We start from the raw sequence: 21,910 nt of genomic DNA, 5'->3' as shown, positions 1-21,910 counted from the left end.
TTCTAATTCACAACAGTAAATAGCTTCAAAAATACCAGTTTTAAGCATCTCATTTTATAATATAAGGAAATTCTTCAAATCAGTTAATTTGGAAGCTTTTGGGAGAGCAGTATAGGGGTGCTTGGTTGGCTAAGTTGGTTAAAGTGTCGAATTCTTGATTCCAGCTCATGTCATGATGTCAGGGTTGTAAAATTGAGCCCCGTGTTGGGCTCCATGCCCAGTGTGGAGCCTGCTTTGGATTCTCTCTCTCCCATTCCCTCTGCCCCTCCCCTCAAAAAAAGAGTAGTGCAATATTTTTTATCACAATTGAATTGTTAGGAATATGTCCTATTTGCTTGAGCTTTTGACATAAAGGACAAAACCATAACTATTTTAATAGTATTGATACCTATTATGGCACAATTTGCAGGCACTCCACAATGTGAGTGTGTACCAAGTATAAATATTTCTTAATTTTACCTGGCATACTTGTGCTATAGTTGTAACCTTGCTTATATAGTTTTATATAATTAGAAATGTATAAGCCTAAAGATCAAGAAGGACCAATATAAAATTAAAACCTTATTAATCCCTGACATATTTACATAAGATTCAAATACACACATAATTAAAGCTCTAAGTTCTAGAAACAAAATATCCTGGTGATATATTAAAATGTTGTTGTTTACCAGTCATAATATGTTTTATAACATGTTTAAAATTATACACATTAATTTTTATTGTGGTAAGGGTTAAAAATATATTCCAACAAATGAAATTGAAAGCAGACATTTACCTCTAAGGTACAATTTAAAATAAAACACTGTTCTATTTCTTGACTAACTTTTCAATCTTTTTGAATAGACTGTAAGAGTACACTATGGAATGGGTCTGCTTTTGCAGCTCTACATAGAGGCAGACCTCCAGAACTACCTGTAAATTATGTGAAACCTCCAAATGTGGGTGAGTAATATCCATGTGAGCTATGAACATATTCTTGATTTGTCTCTTCCTGATCTCATTATACAGCCAAAAATAGGTAACAGAATTAAATTTGAAGTATAAACAAGCTGCTTACATTCAAGGAATTTCATAGTCCAACTTTTTAAAGCATTTTTTAATGTAATTATGTTTTTGTGTTCTTGTTTTCTTTCTTTCTTTCTTTCTTTCTTTCTTTCTTTCTTTCTTTCTTTCTTTCTTTCTTTCTTTCTTTCTTTCTTCTTTCTTTCTTTCCCTTTTTCTTTCTTTCTTCTTAGCAGATGCATTTCATTTTATATATACTATAGGTGTTTTTAACCATATGGATGTCTATTTACATATCTAGGTACTGATCTTAAAGAGTTTACAGGGAACTATGTAAAGATAACTTTCAGAACAAAACAAAATACATTCTGCTTATATCTGTTTGCTAAAAATAATGATGTGATTGATTTCATATGTCTTTATTAAAACAAAAAAGTCACTCCTCCCCCTTTTAGTTTACTGAAATTCACATGTTCCATTCAAATTATTCCTGGGGCATCTCTAGCCAGACCATTATGAAGAGATACTACTAGTGGTTTCCAAGGAGATGTAGCTACAAAACCATTTGTACTAAAACTTAACTCTTAAAAAGAATGTATAAATTGCTGGATGAGTAATTGTCACTCTGCTTTCCTATTTTCTCACTCTTCTAAACAATTATTTTATATAGTGCCTAGGGCCTAGAGAATATTCCTTAAATTCAAATTGAAAAATAAAAATACATTTTAAAAGGAATACTATCTTACATAATAAGCCAATTGAAGTTACCCCAAGAGGTTAAACAAATTTAGGCTAGAAATAATTTCAAAAGTTATTTAGACAAAATTATTGATAAAAATTCATAAGGGTTATTGAAATAAATTAGATGTTTCCATATACATTACTAACAATACTATTCCATGGCCTAGATGTTATTGGGTGAAGAAGACTACTGATGTGGGTCTAATTGGAAATGACATTTTTAACATTTCTTTTTCATTTTCAGGGGTAGTTTGCTTACCCTTTAGAATTTTCCAGTGTTCACTTTTCCTCTTTATTAGGAATAAAGCTTTACTCATAATTAACTTATTAACTTGAATTAAGATGCCTCTTATTATTCATGCATTAATTTATGTTCAAAAGATTCAATATTTTTAACTACACTATCAACATTATTTGTAATGCTTTATACTTCTATAAATGGTCACATGTAAAGTGCCCAAGAGTAGCATTTAGAGTATTAAGTTTTCCATCTTTCTTTAGTCTTTCTTCCCTTCCCTTTTTAAAAACTATTTTAACTATATACATTCAGACTTCTACCGGTTTTATACAGTGAACACTTTACATTCTGACCTAGATCACTTTGTTATTTTTATTGTAACTGCTTAGGAATTTCAGTGTTCCTGGCATTGATGCTTTTACATTCTTAATTCTGCCTTGTAATTTGAAGAGGAGGTATTACCATAGAAATGATTCAACCTGATGTATTTTCATGTAGTATATACTAGTCAAAAACATTTAAGTTTAGGATATTTAGAATTCACAACCTGGTAAAAACTCGAGGAGTTGTCTAGGAAAGTAGCAAGATGAGTAAGAAGTCTTTTAAATTTGTGATTTAAGGGTTATCTCATTAAGGGGTATGTACAGTTCTGTATAGCTACTTTAAAATCAATCAGTTTTATAGTTTCCCAATGTAAATAAAATTTAATCAAGATTAAGTGAGACACCTGGGTGTCTCATTCTGTTGAGCATCTGACTCTTGGTTTGGCTCAGGTTGTGATCTCATGGGTCATGATCTCTTGGGTCCTGAGATTGAGCCTCCTGTGGGGCTCTGTGCTCATCAGGGAGACTGCTTGAAAGATTCTTTCTGCCCCATCCCCAACTTGATCCCTTGGGTGTATACGCACGTTCTTTTTCAAGTAAATAGTCTTAAACACTTAATCAAGAAGATGATCTTGAAAATTTAATCAATGAATCTTAGAACTTTAGCAACACTATTTTTAAAAATTATTTATTTATTAAAAAACTTTATTTTGAGAGATAGAAAGAGCCAGGGGGAGGGTTGGTGGTTAGAGGGGCAGAGGGAGAAGGAGAGAGAGAATCTTAAGCAGACTGCATCCTGTGACCCTGGGATCATGAACTGAGCCGAAATCAAGAGTTGGATGCTTAACTGACTTAGCCACCCAGGTGCCCCAACAGCACCATTTTGTAATAGAAGTGTTTCTTGGTCAAGTAAATGTGGGAAACACGAGTTTAAAAAAATTATAGAAATAAATCAATGCATGTAGGACTGCTCAGAGCCTTTCATATGCTAAATGCATTGTAAATTACCATATGGGGAACATTTCCTAGATAATTTAACAGTAGAAACCCTTTTTCCAAAATATGTGTAACATTCTGAAAATTTCCTGGAAACAGATTTGAGAAACTGGATAATAAACCCCTATTTACACCTGAAAAAGCCAAAGTCTAGAGAAGCATGGGGCTGGTATAAGTTATACTGCTTGCCTTCCAGTCTATTTCTATACCGTATTTTCTTAATATAACCAATCTATACTTATAGGGCCCCAAAGATAGAAGATTAGCCATATTACATATAAACATGCAATATTTATTTAGATTTACTTTTTATTTATTTTTAGAGAAAGAGAGTATATGTGGGTGGGGCAGAGAGAATAGGAGGAGGCAATCTCCTTACTGAGTGGGGACCCTGAAGTGGGGTTAGATCTCAGGACCCTGAGATCATGACTTGAGCCAAATTATAGAGTTGAACACAAGTGACTGATCCACTCAGGAGCCCTTATTACTTTTTATTTTTTAAGTCAAATATATTATGGTATAATTCCTATTAAATAAAAATTTCCCCTTTATAAGTTTGTAGTCCAACAAGTTTTGACAAATACATACATTTGTGTACAATAAAAGGGTAGGATATTTCTGTCACCTCCTGAATTTCTTCATGTCTCATTGCAGTCAATCCTCTGCCCCTCTGGGTATTCCTGGAAAACAGGAAGTTTGTCCACTCTACTTTTGCCTCATTTACAATTTCATCTGAATGAAATAATAAGCATGTAGCCTTTTGTTTATATCTGATTTTGCTTGGAACCTAATGATTTTTGATTTATGCATGTCATTTCATGTATCAGTAATTTATTCCTTTTTATTACCAAGCAATATTTTATTGTATGAATGGATATACCATGATATGTTTGTCAGTTCTTCAATTGATAGGCATTTGAGGTGTTTCAGGTTTTGGCTATTTTAAATAAAACTACTATATACTTTTTAATATATATCTTTGCATGAACATTTGTTTTCATTTCTCTTGGGTAAATATCTAGCTAATGAGATTGTTGGGTCATATGGTAAGTATGGGTTTAACTTTATAAGAAACTGCCAAATTGTTATGAAAATGACTATTACATTGTGTATTCCTACAGCAATGTATAATTTTAGAATTAGCTTCTTAATTTCTATCCAGAAACAACTAGGATTTTGTTTGGGATTACCTTGAATATGTAGATAATATGGGGGAAATTAACATACTAACAACATTGAATCATACAATCCAGAGCATGGTATAATTTCCCATTTATTTAGATCTTATATAATTTCTTTTTTTAAGATTTTATTTATTTATTCATGAGGGACACACATAGAGAGAGGCAGAGACACAGGCAGAGGGAGAAGTAGGCTCCATGCAGGAAGCCCAATGTGGGACTTGATCCGGGACTCCGGGATCATGCCCTGAGCAGAAGGCAGATGCGCTTAACTGCTGAGCCACCCAGGCGTCCCTTCTATAATTTCTCATAGCAGTATTTTGTAGTATTTAGTGTAGAGGTTTTGCACAACTATTGTGAATTTTTTCTCTTAAGGGTTTCATGTTTTTTTGGTGTATTTTAAGTTACGTATTTTAAATTTTCAATTTACAGTTTGTTGATAGTAAATAGAAATGAGTTTTGTTTTGTTTTTGTATATTGATCTTGCTAAATTCATTACTTCTAACAGCATTTTTTTAGATTCATCAGAATTCTCTACATAAATGGTCATGTTGTCTATAAATGAGACAGGTTTACTTTTCCATTCTAATCTTATCTGCCTTATGGTTCTCTCTTGCACTAGTGAACTGCTAGTGCTTCAGGTATAATGGTGAATTGAAATAATGAGACTGGACATCCTTCCATAGTTCCTGATTTCAGGCGGTCTTCCACTATTAATTATGATTGTAGATACCTTTATCAGTTTGAGGGTGTTCCTTTCTGTTCCTGCTTTGCATAGAAGTTTTATCATAAAAAGATACGTTCTACTTTTTAATTTTATCCAGTATAGTTAGACTTACATCAGTTATTTCTTGGGGCTCATATTAACTGGTATTTTATGTAGAATAGTGCTACCCAATAGAACTTTTTGTAATGATGTTTTATTTGGTGCCATCCAAAACAGTAGGCATCAGCCACATGTGGCTTTTGTGTTGTAGGCAAAGAACTCAATTTTTAACTTTAGAGAATGTTTACTAATTTTTAAGTCTATAACCGCATACAGCTAATGACTACTATAATGGAAAATGAAGATCTAGAACAATATGAAAACCAGTAAGAAGCTTTCTGAATAGGTACATAATTTAGTAGTAATGTATTGGCTAATGATTCATAACAAACTTAACCTGGAATGTTTTCTACTTTTGTACTTAGAAACTACTTTTATTTAGCTTTTCCTATTTTTATTTTAGTAACTCACTTCAAAGATCATATTGTCCCACTTCTTTCTAGTGAGTTTCACAATTGTCTTTGGCCATAAACAGTAAAATTCTGACCTTATCTGGACTTTTCACAATATTGGATTATTTATTCAAATGTTCCCATCCTTTGTGTAGTTAATCAGTAATGTTACTTAGTAATTTAATGAAATGGATGTGAGGGAGCATTGTAGCATAGACTAACTAGTCTAATACTTTTCATGTATGTGTACTTAAGTTTACCAAGGCATGTGTACTTAAGTTCATCAAGAGTGAATTTCTAAATCACTCTAGGGAAAGAGGAAAGGTACCTATGATATTTATGTTATAACAAGTCTAAGCTCCAGTCATGCCATTTCCTTAGCTATATGCTTGACTAATCAAATTGGGTTTGCATTATGCCAAAATTAAACCAAAGGAAGAAACTTGAACTAAATTCAAAACTATATTAATACCTAATGCCACGCAAAAAAAATCCTGGAGCATATGTAATTAATTATTTGGAGATATTACTTGAGATCTTGCCCTTTAATCACCAAATATTGTTGTTTCTTCATTCCTTTAAAGATTAGTATTTGTTTTGGAAACTTTGTAAGTAGTTGCATTAAAATTTGAAAATAAAAGTTCATTCAAGCACAACTCCAATACTCAGCTCGTATTTTAGTACAGAACTAATTTCAAAAGTCTGTTTCATGTCCATTTGAAATGAATATTTGAAAGAACTAGTATTACAGTTAATTTCCATCATTATAAAAGTTTGTGAAGTTTTCCTACTTATATTCTAAAAAATTTCTATAAAATTATCTGTAGAAATGGCAGCCTGATGGCTTGTTTATTCTAGTTTGAGACTGACAGACATTATTACCCAAGGAACAAATGTGCATACTCGTTTCTAAACTGAATCAAGGGCGTGATATGACAAGACTAGTTTTAAACTTTTTTTTTCTCTTTTATCTTCAGTAAAATTGATATATAGTATTGTCCTGTAATTTACATAGTAGGCCTGTATTTTATACTGTATTTTACTGTATATATACTATATTTTATATAGCTTAGGAGGCTTGCATTAACTCTAAAGCCAAATTAATATTTATATATTGCCATAAGCTCCCATTTAGCATTGATTGGCTCCTGACTTATTGGCGATTGTGTGGTTATATGTCACATGTAAACCCATAATTCACTGGGAGGTGGGAGACTCACCTCCTGTTACTGTAAATATAAATTGAAAGATAATCCAATGTAAATTTATTTGGCTGAGGTGACCGGGTTTCTTCCAGGAATATTTGTTATCCTTCCTCTCTAATTTTATGTATATATTGATACATATAATATCTGCATAGAGCCTGCTTCTCCTTATCTCTTGTCCATGGATAACACTTTTGCCAGGCTTTACTTTTTCTTGCCTCCTTCCTCCTTTTTGTACTCACATAACTGTACATGAAACAAGTTGATTATAAAGTCATTACTTTTATGTATCTGGACAGGAGCAGGTGTTTCTTGTCACACCTGCAAGCAATTAGAACTTGAAAATAAACTCAGAATATTTTGTGAGTGCTACATTGTTAGTGCTCACTAAATATTACATGAATAAAAGTAGTATAATTGCTGCCACATGGAAACTTAAGCATGCCTTTTAAATGCATTGATATGGTGTTATATAGCTCATATGAATTTCTTATTTGTATTCATGTCAATATTGTATTAATATTAGGATTAATTGTTTATTTGAAAGAAAACAGCCTTTATTATAGGAGTCTTAGTATCATCATGTAAAATATAATAAAAAAAGAATTTCTCTGTTCCTATTTTGAACATTCTTTCCCTTCTTCATTATTCTTTATTATTCCTTTAGCTTTTTCATTCAGTATACACCAAGCTATTCGAAAAGAATCTTTTGGTATTTATTTTATACATTTTATTAAGTACCTTAGAGAAATAGAACTTCATATTTATGGTTCACAGAGGTAAGCTATAAAACAATTTCAGATTTGTTTAGTTGAAGAAAAATACAGCCTAAAACATCTGTGTTTAATAACCAAATCCAGTTAAATGGTTTAGGAGATAGTAAAATAAAGGTTTAGGGTATTTATTCCCAAATAATGTTAAGTGAACTTTGCAAAAAGGTTAAATGGAATTAGAAATATAATTTATTTGCTGTATCTTAATAGTATCCTAGTAATAAGACATTCAGTGATCATGAATGTAGATACTCTGTGGGTCTTAGTAGTGTAGTTTAAATTGTACTCTGGATAGGTGTTGTGGGATGGGAATGGCATCAGCCTTAAAAACTGTAAAGCTGTTTTGTGTGGTTAAGTTGCAGAGACATAATTTGATCTATAGTAGCATCGAATCTATGAAAGAGATAAATCTGTTGTTTTGTGCTTTTACTACAGTTTTCAGTTTTTATTAAAATTTGTTTCTGTTCTTTTTCTGGCTTCTTTTATAATACTTTTTTTGTTTAGTTGTTAGAGCTTTTTTTGGAAACCCTCAAATCAAGCTTCACAAAAAATATTGCTAGTCATTGTAAATCTAGAATTGACACGGAATTTCATGAGTTACTTTCCATTGTTCTTGAAGGAGTATTTTCTTAGTTTCCTGTTCTCTCTTTTTATAGGAGCCAGTATGTTCAAGTGCATTTAATTAATTAATTAATTAATGAAGATTTTATTTCTTTATCTGAGAGAGAGGGAGAGAGGGACAGGGAGCTTGACAAAAGACTCCATCCCAGGACCTTGGAATAAGGCAGACACTTGACTGACTGAGCCACCCAGGTGCCCTAGTTCAAGTGCATTTTAAACAATCAGAAGGATGGGATCCCTCAGTGGCTCAGCAGTTGAGCCTCTGCCTTTGGCTCAGGGCGTGATCCCGGAGTCCTGAGATCGAGTCCTACATCAGGCTTCCTGCCTAGAGCCTGCTTCTCCTTCTGCATATGTCTCTTTCTCTCTCTTTCTCTCTGTGTCTCTCATGAATAAGTAAAATTAAAAAATAAGTAATCAGAAGGTTGCATATTTGCCATGATTCTATTTTCTGATTAAAGTTAAGAAAAGTAGAACTATAAATGTTGATGAAGTGACTTTTTGGTAAAAGAGAGAAAACTAATCCAAAATTATTTTAGCCTTCTTTAAATATATCTTATTTTCTGAAGAATTTTGTATTTGAATATGATATTGATGGTGATTAGGGTATGGTATTAGAAGCCTGATTTGTGAACAATAATCCTTTTGCTTTGTGTGTATAAAGACTCTTTTTTGGTTAGCAGTTATTGGCTGATCCTCTGGTTTTTTATTCAGTCTTAAGCTTTGCTGAAAACACTCCCTCTCTATTTCATCTTCCTCCTAACCTCCACATTCCTGAGGTTTGTCTTTGAGGTGTATAGATACTATTTCTTAGAAGTTCAAAATTTTGCTTTATTGTTTTGAAGTTGTTTTAGTGGATTTTAAAACATTTCTTGACCCAACAGTCATACTATTAGAATATGATTTTGGTAATTTCCTTTGGCCTTCATTTGCTTTGTAAGGCTGTCCTAGCAAAGTCAGATTGAGATTATTCTTTAAACTAGCTAGACCCACCATTTCCCAGCGTTCCTGGTAATGAGTAACAATTTAAACTCTCTGGTTTGTTTATGGCTTTTTTGTATATGAAAGTAGCTTGACCTATAGTTAATCTAATTCTTTTATCTTTCAATACCATTTACAGAAGAATTGGAAATATTCTGTTTTATATATATATATATATATGTGTGTATATATATATATATATATATATATATATAATCAGTCTTATAGTTTAAAATGAAAAGTTAGAAAATTATACGAGGATTTCCTGAACATTAGGTATGGCACATTATTAGGTTGTGGGGTGACAGGTAAAATTCCTTGAATTATGGGACTGATATATATTAAAAATCAGATAATATCACCAGTTTATATACTTTTGTTTTATCTGGATCTGGATGCTAAGTTAATAATACACTGTTTCTCCCAATAGGTATGGTAGTTACCTGGCTTTGGTTAAATGTATTTCTTAGTGTCATTGATCAGATATTTCCTGTAATATAAGCAGTAGAATTCAGTGAGTTCGTCTGGGTAGGGAAAGTTACTTATGGTTAATGATTTTCTGGTTTAAATGGAGAAGTGGTTTTTTTTTATTTTTGTGTTTGTTTTGTGTTTTTGTGTTTATCAGGAAAGGGAGGGTGATGCTTGTCAGTACTAAACTGCTGATTCTGTAGGTAATTAAAAATAAATAATCTTGTGGAGCCTTGGGTGGCTCAGTCAGTTAAGCATCCAACTCTTGATTTCAGCTCAGGTCATAATCTCAGGATCTTGAGTAGAAACCTAAGGGCTCTGTACTCAGTCAGGAGTCCACTTGGGATTCTTTTTTTCTCTCTCCCTCTGTCCCTCTTCTTCACTACTGCCCCAATAAAAAATAAATCTCTAAAAACTTTTACCATGTTAAAGCCTCACCAACTAGAGACCATGAAGAACAAGACTATAGTCGGAAAAAAATCAGATTTATTGAATCACTAGTGAAGAGAGTATACACCAGAAGAACAATACAAGGCCTCTGGATAAGAGAGAATGGAAGTGTGTTTCGTAACTTTTGGATTGCCACTGTAGAATTCTGAGAAGGGTCTGAAGTCAACCAGGATTAGTTTTGGATTGGTGGCCGCTTTTGAAGCAGATTAAGTGAATTAGGGATTAACTAGGGTTTGGGGGGCTATCATGAAGCAGGATAGTTGAGGAGTTTGGTATCTCCCTCTAGTAATAAATGAAAATAAAGCAACTCTATTGGCATCATTGGTAAGAAAGCAATAATCACTCAAAAAGGGGTCATTATGATATTTCACAACTGGTGCATGACCTGGGAAATCAGTGTTTCTTTTAACTTTTCATTTGGCTTTATCTGTGTCTAACCTCCTATCCTGATTAATGGCAAGACTGCCTTTTCTTTTTTTTTAATTCATAGCTGGTAATCACTTTTTCAGTCACAGATAGGTTTTGATTCTTTCAACATGTAGTCTTACAAATATTTTTTAAAAGTTTTTATTTCAATGCCAATTAGTTAACATACAGTATAATATTTGTTTCAAATGTGCAGTGTAATGATTCAACACTTTAATACATCACTGGTCTTCATCACAAGTGCACTCCTTAATGCTTATCACCTATTTAACCCATTGTCCCACCCACCTCTCCTGTGATAGTCCTGAGTTTGTTAAGAGTCTGTTTCTTGGTTTGCCTTTCTCTTTCTTTTATCCTTTTGCTTGTTTGTTCCTTAAATTCCACATAGTACTGAAATCGTACGGTACTTGTCATTCTCTGACTTATTTCACTTAGCATAATACTGTCTACCTTCATCTATGTCATTGCAAATACTAAGATTTCATTCTTCTCTATGGCTGAATAGTATTCTATTGTGTATACATGTATAAATGTATATATGTATAAATATATATGTATACACTTTTATATCCATTAATCATTCGAGGGACACTTGGGCTGTTTCCATGATTTGGCTGTTGTACGTAATGCTGTTATAGAAATCAGGGTGCACATGTCCCTTTGAATTAGTATTGTTGTATCCCTTAAGTACCTAGTAGTGTGATTCCTGGATCATATGGTAGTTCCATATTTAGTTTTGAGGAACCTCCATATTGTTTTCCAGAGTGGCTGCATGAGTTTGCATTCCTGCCAACAGCAGAAGAGTGTTCCCCTTTCTCTATATCCTCGCCAACACCTGTTGTTTCTTGTGTTGTTGATTTTATAGCCATTCTGACAGGTGTACTTTTGATTCGTATTTTCCTGATGATGAATGATGTTGAGGATCTTACATGTGTCTGTTGGCCATTGCAGATCTTCTTTGGAAAAATGTGTATTCATGCCTTCTGCCCACTTATTCACTGCATTATTCATTTTTTGGGTGTTAAGTTTTATAACTTATCAAAATATTCTGGATACTAACCTTTTATCAGACATGTCATTTGCAAGTATCTTCTCTCATTCCACAGGTTGCCTTTCAATATTGCTGATTGTTTCCCTCGCTGTGCAGAAGCATTTTATTTTGATTAAGACCCAATACTTTATTTCTGCTTTAATTTCCTTTGCCTCAGGAGACAAATCTAGAAGACACTGCTATGACCAATGTCAAGAGATTACTCCCTGTGTTCTCCTCTAGGATTTCTATGGTTTCAGGTCTCACTTTTAGGTCTATAATCCATTTTAAATTTACTTTTGTGTGTGGTGTAAGAAATTGCTCCAGTTGCATTCTTTTCCATGTTGCTGTCCAGTTGTCCCAACACCATTTGTTGAACAGACTGTCCTTTTCCCATGGGATGTTGTTTCCTGCTTTGTTAAAGATTAACTGACCATATAGCTGTGGGTTCATTTCTGGGTTTTCTATGCTATTCCATTCATCTGTATCTAGTTTTGTGCCAGTCCCTACTGTTTTGATCACTACAGCTTTTAAAATAACTGAAGTCTGGAACTGTGATGCCTCCAGGTTTGCTTTTCTTTTTCAAGGTAACTTTGGCTTCTCGGGGTCTTTTGTGGTTCCATACAAATTTTCGAACTGTTTGTCCTAGCTCTGTGAAAAAATGTTGGTGGTAGGGGATCCCTGGGTGGCGCAGCGGTTTGGCGCCTGCCTTTGGCCCAGGGCGCGATCCTGGAGACCCGGGATCGAATCCCACATCGGGCTCCCGGTGCATGGAGCCTGCTTCTCCCTCTGCCTGTGTCTCTGCCTCTCTCTCTCTGTGTGTGACTATCATAAATAAATAAAAATTAAAAAAAAATGTTGGTGGTATTTTGATAGGGATTGCATTAAACGTGTAGATCACTTTGGTAGCATGGACATTTTAACAATATTTGTTCTGCCAATCCATGAGCATGGAAAGTCTTTCCATTTGTTTGTGTCGTTTTCAATCTCTTTCATCAATGTTTTATAGTTTTCAGAGTCCAGGTCTTTCACCTATTTTGTTAAGTTTATTCCCAGGGATCTTCTTGTTTTTGGTGCACATGTAACTGAGACTGATTCCTTGCTTTCCTTTTCTGCTGCTTCATTGTTGGTGTATAGAAATGCAACAGATCTCTGTATGCTGATTTTGTATCCTGTGACTTTACTGAATTCATCAGTTGTAGTAGTTTTTTTGGTAGAGTCTTTCAGGTTTTCTACATGCAGTATCATGTCATCTGCAAAAGGTGAAAGTTTTACTGCTTCCTTGACTGTTTGTGTGTCTTTTATTTCTTTGTGTTGTCTCATTGCTGTGGCTAGGACTAGGACTTCCAGTATTATGTTAAATAACTGGTGAAGGTGGACCTCCCTGTCCTGCTCCTGACTGTAGAGGAAAAGCTTTCAGTATTTCCCCATGAGTCTATATTAGCTCTGGGTTTCTCATATATGGCCTTTATGATGTTGAGGTATGTTCCCTCTAAACCTACTTTATTGAAGGCTTTTATCATGAATGGATGTTGTACTTTGCCAAAGGCTTTTTCTATGTCTATTGAAATGATCATATGGTTCTTATCCTTTCTTATATTAATGTGGTGTATCATGTTGATTGATTTATGAATATTGAAACATCCTTGCGGTTTTGGAATAAATCCCACTTGATTGTGGTGAATGATTTTTTTAATGTATTGTTGGATTTGGTTTGCTAGTATTTTATTGAGAATTTTTGGATCTATGTTCATTAGGGATATTGGCCTGTCGTCTTTTTCAGTGGAGTGCTTATATGGTTTTGGTATCAGGGTAATACTGGCCTCATATAATGAATTCGGAAGTTTTTCTTACTCATCTATTTTTTGGAACAGTTTGAGAAGAATAGGTATTAGCTCTTTTCTAACTATTTGGTACAATTCTCCTATGAAGCCATCTAATACTGGGCTTCTCTCTCTCTCTCTATGCTGTACAAAAGATTCTTATCTTGATGAACTCCCAATAGTTCATTTTTGCTTTTGTTTCTTTTGCCTTCGTGGATGTATCTTGCAAGAAGTTACTATGGCTGAATTCAAAAAGGGTGTTGCCTGTGTTCTCCTCTAGGATTTTGATGGAATCTTGTCTCACATTTAGATCTTCCATCCATTTTGAGTTTATCTTTCTGTATGGTGAAAGAGAATGGTCTAGTTTCATTCTTCTGCATGTGGATGTCCAATTTTCGCAGCACCATTTATTGAAGAGACTGTCTTTCTTCGAGTGAATAGTCTTTCCTCCTTTATCGAATATTAGTTGACCATAAAGTTGAGGGTCCACTTCTGGATTCTCAATTCTGTTCCATTGATCTATGTGTCTGTTTTTGTGCAAGTACCACACTGTCTTGATGACCACAGCTTTGTAGTACAACCTGAAATCTGGCATGGTGATGCCCCCATCTATGGTTTTCTTTTTTAAAATTCCCCGGGCTATTCGGGTTTCTTTTCTAATTCCACACAAATCTTAAAATAATTTGTTCTAACTCTCTGAAGAAAGTCCATGGTATTTTGATAGGGATTGCATTAAACGTGTAAATTGCCCTGGGTAACATTGACATTTTCACAATATTAATTCCATGAGCATGGAATATTTTTCCATCTCTTCGTGTCTTCCTCAATTTCATTCAGAAGTGTTCTATAGTTTTTAGGGTATAGATCCTTTACCTCTTTGGTTAGGTTTATTCCTAGGTATGTTATGCTTTTGGGTGCAATTATAAATGGGATTGACTGCTTAATTTCTCTTTCTTCAATCTCATTGTTAGTGTATAGAAATTCCACTGACTTCTGGGCCTTGATTTTGTATCCTGCCACACTGCCAAATTGCTGTATGAGTTCTAGCAATCTTGGGGTGGAGGCTTTTGGGTTTTCTATGTAGAGTATCATGTCATCTGCGAACAGGGAGAGTTGACTTCTTTGCCAATTTGAATGCCTTTAATGTCTTTTTGTTGTCTGACTGCTGAGGCTAAGACTTCCAGTACTATGTTGAATAGCAGTGGTGAGAGTGGAGATCCCTGTCTTGTTCCTGATCTTAGCCAAAGGCTCCCAGTGCTTCCCCATTGAGAATGATATTTGCTGTGGGCTTTTCGTAGATGGCTTTTAAGATGTCGAGGAATGTTCCCTCTATCCCTACACTCTGAAGAGTTTTGGTCAGGAATGGATGCTGTAGTTTGTTAAATGCTTTCTATGCATCTAGTGAGAGGATCATATGGTTCTTGGTTTTTCTCTTGCTGATATGATGAATCACATTGATTGTTTTATGAGTGTTGAACCAGCCTTGTGTCCCGGGGATAAATCCCAACTGGTCATGGTGAATAATCTTCTTAATGTATTGGTGGATCCTCTTGGCTAGTATCTTGTTGAGAATTTTTGCATCCATGTTCATCAGGGATATTGGTCTGTAATTCTCCTTTTTGGTTGGGTCTTTGTCTGGTTTTTGTGATAGGTGATGCTGGCCTCATAGAAGGAATTTAGAAGTACTCCATCTCTTTCTATCTTTCCAAACAGCTTTAGTAGAATAGGTATGGTTTCTTCTTTAAACGTTTGATAGAATTCTCCTGGGAAGCCATCTGGCCCTGGACTCTTGTGTCTTGGGAGGTTTTTGATGACTGCTTCAATTTCCTCCCTGGTTATTGGCCTGTTCAGGTTTTCTATTTCTCCCTGTTCCAGTTTTGGTAATTTGTGGCTTTCCAGAAACGCGTCCATTTCTTCTAGATTGCCTAATTTATTGGCGTAGTGCTGTTCATAATATGTTTTTAAGATTGTATTTCCTTGGTGTTGGTAGTGAACTCTCCTTTCTCATTCATGATTTTACTAATTTGAGTCTTCTCTCTCTTCTTTTTAATAAGGCTGGCTAATGGTTTATCTATCTTGTTAATTCTCTCAAAGAACCAAATCCTGGGTTTGTTGATCTGTTCCACAGTTCTTCTGGTCTCGATTTCGTTGAGTTCTGCTCGAATCTTTATTAACTCTCTTCTTCTGCTGGGTGTAGGATCTATTTGCTGTTTCTTCTCTAGCTCCTTTATGTGTAAGATTAGCTTTTGTATTTGAGTTCTTTCCAGTTTTTGAATGGATGCTTGTATTGCGATGTATTTCCCCCTCAGGACTGCTTTTGCTCTATTCCAAAGATTTTGAATGGTTGTATCTTCATTCTTATTAGTTTCCATGAATCTTTTTAATTCTTCCTTAATTTCCTGGTTGACCCTTTCATCTTTTAGCAGGATGGTCCTTAACCTCCATGTGTTTGAGGTCCTTCCAAACTTCTTGTTGTGATTTAGTTCTAATTTCAAGGCATTATGGTCTCAGAATATGCAGGGGACGATCCCAATCTTTTGGTATCGGTTCAGACCTGATTTGTGACCTAGTATGTGGTCTATTCTGGAGAACGTTCCATGTGCACTTGAGACGAATGTGTATTCAGTTGAGTTTGGATGTAAAGTTCTGTAGATATCTGTGAAATCCATCTGGTCCAGTGTATCATTTAAAGCTCTCGTTTCTTTGGAGATGTTGTGTTTAGAAGACCTATCGAGTGTAGAAAGTGCTAGATTGAAGTCACCAAGTATGTGTATTATTATCTAAGTATGTCTTGACTTTGGTTATTAATTGATTGATATATTTCGCAGCTCCCACATTCGGGGCATATATATTGAGGATTGTTAATTCCTCTTGTTGGATAGATCCTTTAAAGTATGATATAGTGCCCCTCTTTATCTCCCACTATAGTCTTCGGGGTAAATTTTAGTTTATCTGATATAAGGATGGCTACCCCTGCTTTCTTTTGAGGACCATTGAATGGTAAATGGTTCTCCAACCTTTTATATTCAGGCTGTAGATTTCCTTCTGTGTAAAATGAGTCCCTTGTAGACAGCAAATAGAAGGGTCCTGCTTTTTTATCCAGTCTGAAACCGTGCGCCTTTTGATGGGGTCATTAAGGCAGTTCACGTTCAGAGTTACTATTGAAAGAGTTTAGTGTCATCATGATATCTATTCATTCCCTGTTTCTGTGAGTTGTTCCATTGGACTTCTTAAATGGAATTTTAAGAGTCTATTACCCTAATACTCCTCCCCATAAAGTCAGGGATTTCTTGTGTCTTGCTGCTTTAAGGATCTTCTCTTTATCTTTGGAATTTGCAAGCTTAAGTATTAAATGTTGAGGTGTTGAACGGTTTTTATTGATTTAAGGGGGGGGAATCTCTCTATTTCTTGGATCTGAATGCCTGTTTCCCTTCCCAGATTAGGAAAGTTTTCAGCTAAGATTTGTTGAAATACATATTCTGGACCTCTGTCCCTTTCGGCGCCCTCGGGAACCCCAATTAAACATAGGTTTTTCTTCCTCAGGCTGTCGTTTATTTCCCTTAATCTATCCTCATGGTCTTTTGTTTGTCTCTTTTTTCCTCAGTTTCCCTTTTTGCCATCAACTTGTCTTCTATGTCACTCACTCGTTCTTCTACCTCGTTGACCCGCGTCGTCAGGACTTCTAGTTTGGATTACATCTCATTCAATTGATTTTTAATTTCTGCCTGATTAGATCTAAATTCTGCAGTCATAAATTCTCTTGAAACCCCTCTCCGCGGAGCCGCTGCCCGAGCCCCTCCGAGCTGCTCCAGGGGCTGTGCAGCCCCCTCCGTATGGAGCCTCTTCCTCTGCTGGAGCCGCCTCCAAGCTGCTCCCGGTGCTGCACAGCCCCCTCTCCTCGGAGCCTCCGCCTGAGCCCCTCCGAGCTGCTCCCGAAGCGGCGCAGCCCCCTCTGCGCGGAGCAGCCGCCGAGCCCCTCCGAGCTGCTCCCGGGTCAGACAGTGTGTGCGCTGCAGCCCTTTGGGAGCTCGGCGCACTCTCCCCGGGGGGCGCAGGTGTCTGTTAGTGCCCCAGGGAGCCTAGGGGCTTCCCCGCCCTCCTGGAGTCCTGCTCTAATGTCCTGTGAGCCCCTTTCTGTCCAGGAAGATTGCTGAAGCTCCTCCTTCTCCGAGATGGTGCTTTTTTGTCCTGGGGGCACTTGCCCCGGCCTTAGCCTGGCTCCTAGTGGGGCCCCTCCCCCTTTGATGCCTTTTGTTTCTTTATTTCTTTTTTCCCTGTCTTCCTACCTTGATAGAAGCGTGAACTCTTCACACTGTAGCATTCCAGCTGTTCTCTCTTTAAGTCTCAGGCCGAATTCGTAGATTTTCAGGATGATTTGAAGGTTATCTAGGTAATTTGTTGGGGACAGGTGACTTGGGGACCCTACTCTTCCGCCGTCTTGCCCCTCCCCGATCATATGGTTCTTATCCTTTCTTTTATTAATGTGGTGTATCATGTTGATTGATTTACGAATATTGAAACATCCTTGCGGTTTTGGAATAAATCCCACTTGCTTGTAGTGAATGATTTTTTTAAATGTATTGTTGGATTTGGTTTGCTAGTATTTTATTGAGAATTTTTGGATCTATGTTCATTAGGAATATTGGCCTGTCATTGTCTTTTTCAGTGGAGTGTTTATATGGTTTTGGTATCAGGGTAATACTGGCCTCATATAATGAATTCGGAAGTTTTCCTTATATTTTTACTGTTTGGAATAGTTTGGGAGGAATACACATTGACTCTTTAAATGTTTGATAGAATTCACCTGTGAAGCCATTTGGTCCTGAGTTTTTCTTTCTTGCAACTTTTTTGATTAGTGATTCATTTTATTTGCTATTTATTGATCTCCTCAAATTTTCTATTTCTTCCTCTTTCTGTTTTGGCAATTTATGTTTCTAGGAATGTATCCATTTTTTCCAAGTTGTTCAATTTGTTGGCATATAGTTTTTCATAATATTCTCTTATAATTGTATTTCCATGGTATTGGTTGTTATTTTCCCCCCTCTCATTTGTGATTTTATTTGGGTTGTTTCTCCTTTCTTTTTAGAAGTCTAGTTGTGGGTTTATTAATTTTATTTTTTTTCAAGGTACCAGATCCTGGTTTCATTGACCTGTTCTGTTTTGTTTTTTGTTTTTAGTTTCTGTATCATTTGTTTCTGCTGTAATCATTATTTCCTTCCATCTGCTGTCTTTATGCTGCATGTGTTCTATTTCTAGCTTCCTTTAGTGTAAGGTTAGGTTGCTTCTTTGAGATTTCTCTTGTTACTTGAGGTAGGCTATATGTATTGAGGTAGACTATATGTATTGCTATAATCTTTCCTTTTAGGACTGCTTTTGCTACATCCTACAGGTTTTGATCTTGTGTTTTCATATTCATTTGTTACCATGTATTTTTAAATTTCTTCTTTGATTTCCTTGTTGACCCATTTATTTTTTAGTACCATGTTGTTGAACCTCCATGTATTTATGATTTTTCCACATTTTTCTTCTGGCTGACTTCTAGTTAGATAACGTTGTGGTCAGAAAAGGTTCATGGTATAACTTTCATCGTTTTGTATTTGTTGAGGCCTGTTTTGAGGGCTAATGTGTGATCTGTTTTGGAGAATTTTCCATTTGTACTTGAAAAGAATGTGTATTCTTCTGCTTTAGGATGGAATATTTGAATATATTTGTTAAGTCCGTCTGGTTTAGTGTGTCATTCAAAGACATTGTTTCTTTGTTTATTTTCTGTTTAGATTATCTGTCTGTTGATGTAATCTGGATATTAGAATTCTCTCCACTTACTGCATTACTATCAATTAGTTCTTTTATGTTGGTTATTTATTGTTTTATATATTTGGGTGCTCCCATGTTGGGTGTATACTTACTCACTATTGTAAATCTTTTAAAGCACATAGCATAGAAGAATTTGTTACTAATTGTATTTAAGGGATTTTCTGTATGTTCTTAGTTTGTGGAGTTGAAAATACTTTATTTTACCCCAGAGATATTTTTGATACCAGTTATATTACCCAGGTTGCTCTTAAATAATTTTAAAACAAATAGATTTTTCTCCATTGTAATTAGAAAATGAATTGAATAGACTTGTGGTTTAATAACTGTGATGTTGCCATTTTAGAATACTCTTCAAATCTGGTGAACTTTCTAGTAAAATCCAATTATGATAGAATGAGAATTCCTGTTGATACTGTTAACTAACTTTTGCAGCCTGATGGAAGTACATAATAGAGAATTTTTGCTGTTAAAGTTACTTTTTCAGACTCATAGCAGAATATATTTTCTATAATTTCATTAAAGTATATAGCATTGAAAAGTATAAAGAATATTGACCTAGAATTAGGAGACCTGGATTGAATTTAGGCCTGGCTGTTAATTGGCTCTATGATGTTAGACAAATTACTTAGTTTCTTTGGGCCTTAATTTCCTCACTTACAAATTGAAGAAAATGACTTCCTTCACATCTCACAGAATGACCATGAACTGAAATGAGGTGTCTGTGGAATTAAATCATAACCTTTACAATGTCATGGAGTTAGAATTTTAATTATGATATGGGATCCTATGTGCTGATAGTGTGAATAACAGTAGTAATGTCTCATAGATTAAAGATGTAGTATTTTAGTTATCTTTGTGAAAATATAGTCTAACTCACATACAATTATAGTGAGATGCTTCTTTAGTATGTAAACTTGTGTCACACCTGTTCTTTCACTATAAATCTAGTCATCCTCCCACAAAATTCTTAGCCAAGTAAATAATATATACTTCCTGGTTGCTATACTAGAATCTCTTGTGAACCACTGTAGGTGCTCTGAGATGTTTATAATCCTCATATTTGCCATCGCTTTGCCAAATAGTTTCCAACCTCTGATGTATGTTTAGAATCGTAGTTTTCAGATTGTTAGATATGTTTTAAAAAAGACATGAGGTAATATCATGGAAATTGGTAAACACTATTTTATTTAATATACTTTGAGGTCAAACTCTATCAAGTTATATAGCCTTGTAAAATGAATAGTGGTATTCAGAATAGAATTGCCTGTTTGATAATATAAGTGCCTGGAATTTGCAGTGGGAGATGTGACTAGAAAAGGAGGTGGGAGCCCAGTTATTCTGAACTGACCATGCTAGGAGTCAATGGAATTTTTGGATAAAGGCCTGGATAGTAAAGATTTTTGGCCTTGTGTGTCATTTGGTCTCTGTTACAACTACTCAACTATGTGGTAATGTGAAAGCAGCCATAGATATTATGTAAATGATTGAGAATGGTTGTTTTCTAATAAAATTGTTTTTACATAACATAACATAATTTCTAATAAAATTGTTTTTACATAAACAATAAAATTGTTTTACATAAACAATTGTGGCCTTAAATTGGACCATGGATTATAGTTTGTCAACCGCTGTTCTATGCTACTATGCTACTAGTTTAGATTTTATCTTGTAGATACTAAGGTACCATTGGATATATTTTTTTAAGATTTTATTTATTCATGAGAGACACAGAGAGAGAGAGGCAGAGACAAGGCAGAGGGACAAGCAGGCTCCTCGCAGGGAACCCAATGTGGAACTCGATCCTCAGACCCCAGGATCACACCCTGAACCAAAGGCAGACACTCAACCACTGAGCCACCCAAGCGTCCCCCATTGGATACTTTTGAATAGGAAAATTATATGATAAAATTTTATTTTGAAAACATAGGTGTCAGAGAGCAGGATAACTTGGAGAGAAGAGAGACTGGAAGAGGTAGACGGGAAATCAGAGATTTCCTTTAAATGTAGACAGGAGATGATAAGTATGGCATCAGTGGCAATAGAAATAGAAATAGAGGACTGATTCAAACAAAATTTTAGAGATGAAATTAATAATAAAATTTGGAAAAACATATAATTTGGTTGGATATGGTGAATAAAAGGGGAAGAATAAGAAATAATCTGTTAGTGACAAAATTGAGAGAGGGAGAATATAAGAAACTTGCAATGGAAGGATAATTAGCTTGATATGAGAAATCTCCATCTATGGTATATCCAGGTAGAGGGGATGGATTTCCATGAGGTGATTGGAAATGTGGGCTAGGAGCTAAGGTGAAGGACAAAGGTTAGAGATAAAATTTGACAGTAACTAGTATGTGGGTAGGTGAGATTGCCAGGGCAGCATGGATACAGAAGATAACCCTCAATAGCACTTGAATGAACTATCAACATTTCATCAAGAATGAGTTAGGGTAAAACAAAAACAAAAACAAGACAAGGAACTAAGAAGCAAAGATTTATAGAGGCAGGGGAAGAATCAAATAAGATCTTCTATGTCATAAGAAGAGGATTATAGACTTAATCTGCATTCCCTATAAAACTTATTGACTATGTAATTTAAATTCTAAATGGTTTTGGGAGATTG

The 21,910-nt window shown here is 35.2% G+C and overlaps 1 protein-coding gene across 2 annotated transcripts in view; it reads left to right on the top strand.

Annotated features, from left to right (window-relative positions):
• Positions 1-21,910, top strand: part of BRWD3 (bromodomain and WD repeat domain containing 3) — a 201,990-nt gene that overhangs the window by 19,945 nt on the left and 160,135 nt on the right. For both annotated transcript variants that reach the window (XM_041741648.1, XM_041741647.1), the window contains exon 6: positions 844-942. In XM_041741648.1, the coding sequence (XP_041597582.1) occupies positions 844-942 (99 nt within the window). The remainder of the gene's footprint in view (positions 1-843; positions 943-21,910) is intronic.

This window comes from Vulpes lagopus, chromosome X, assembly GCF_018345385.1.
Source record: "Vulpes lagopus strain Blue_001 chromosome X, ASM1834538v1, whole genome shotgun sequence".
Classification (NCBI taxonomy): Eukaryota; Metazoa; Chordata; class Mammalia; order Carnivora; family Canidae; genus Vulpes; species Vulpes lagopus.
The sequence above is the reverse complement of the archived record's forward strand: the minus strand, read 5'-3'. Positions and strand labels throughout refer to the sequence as shown.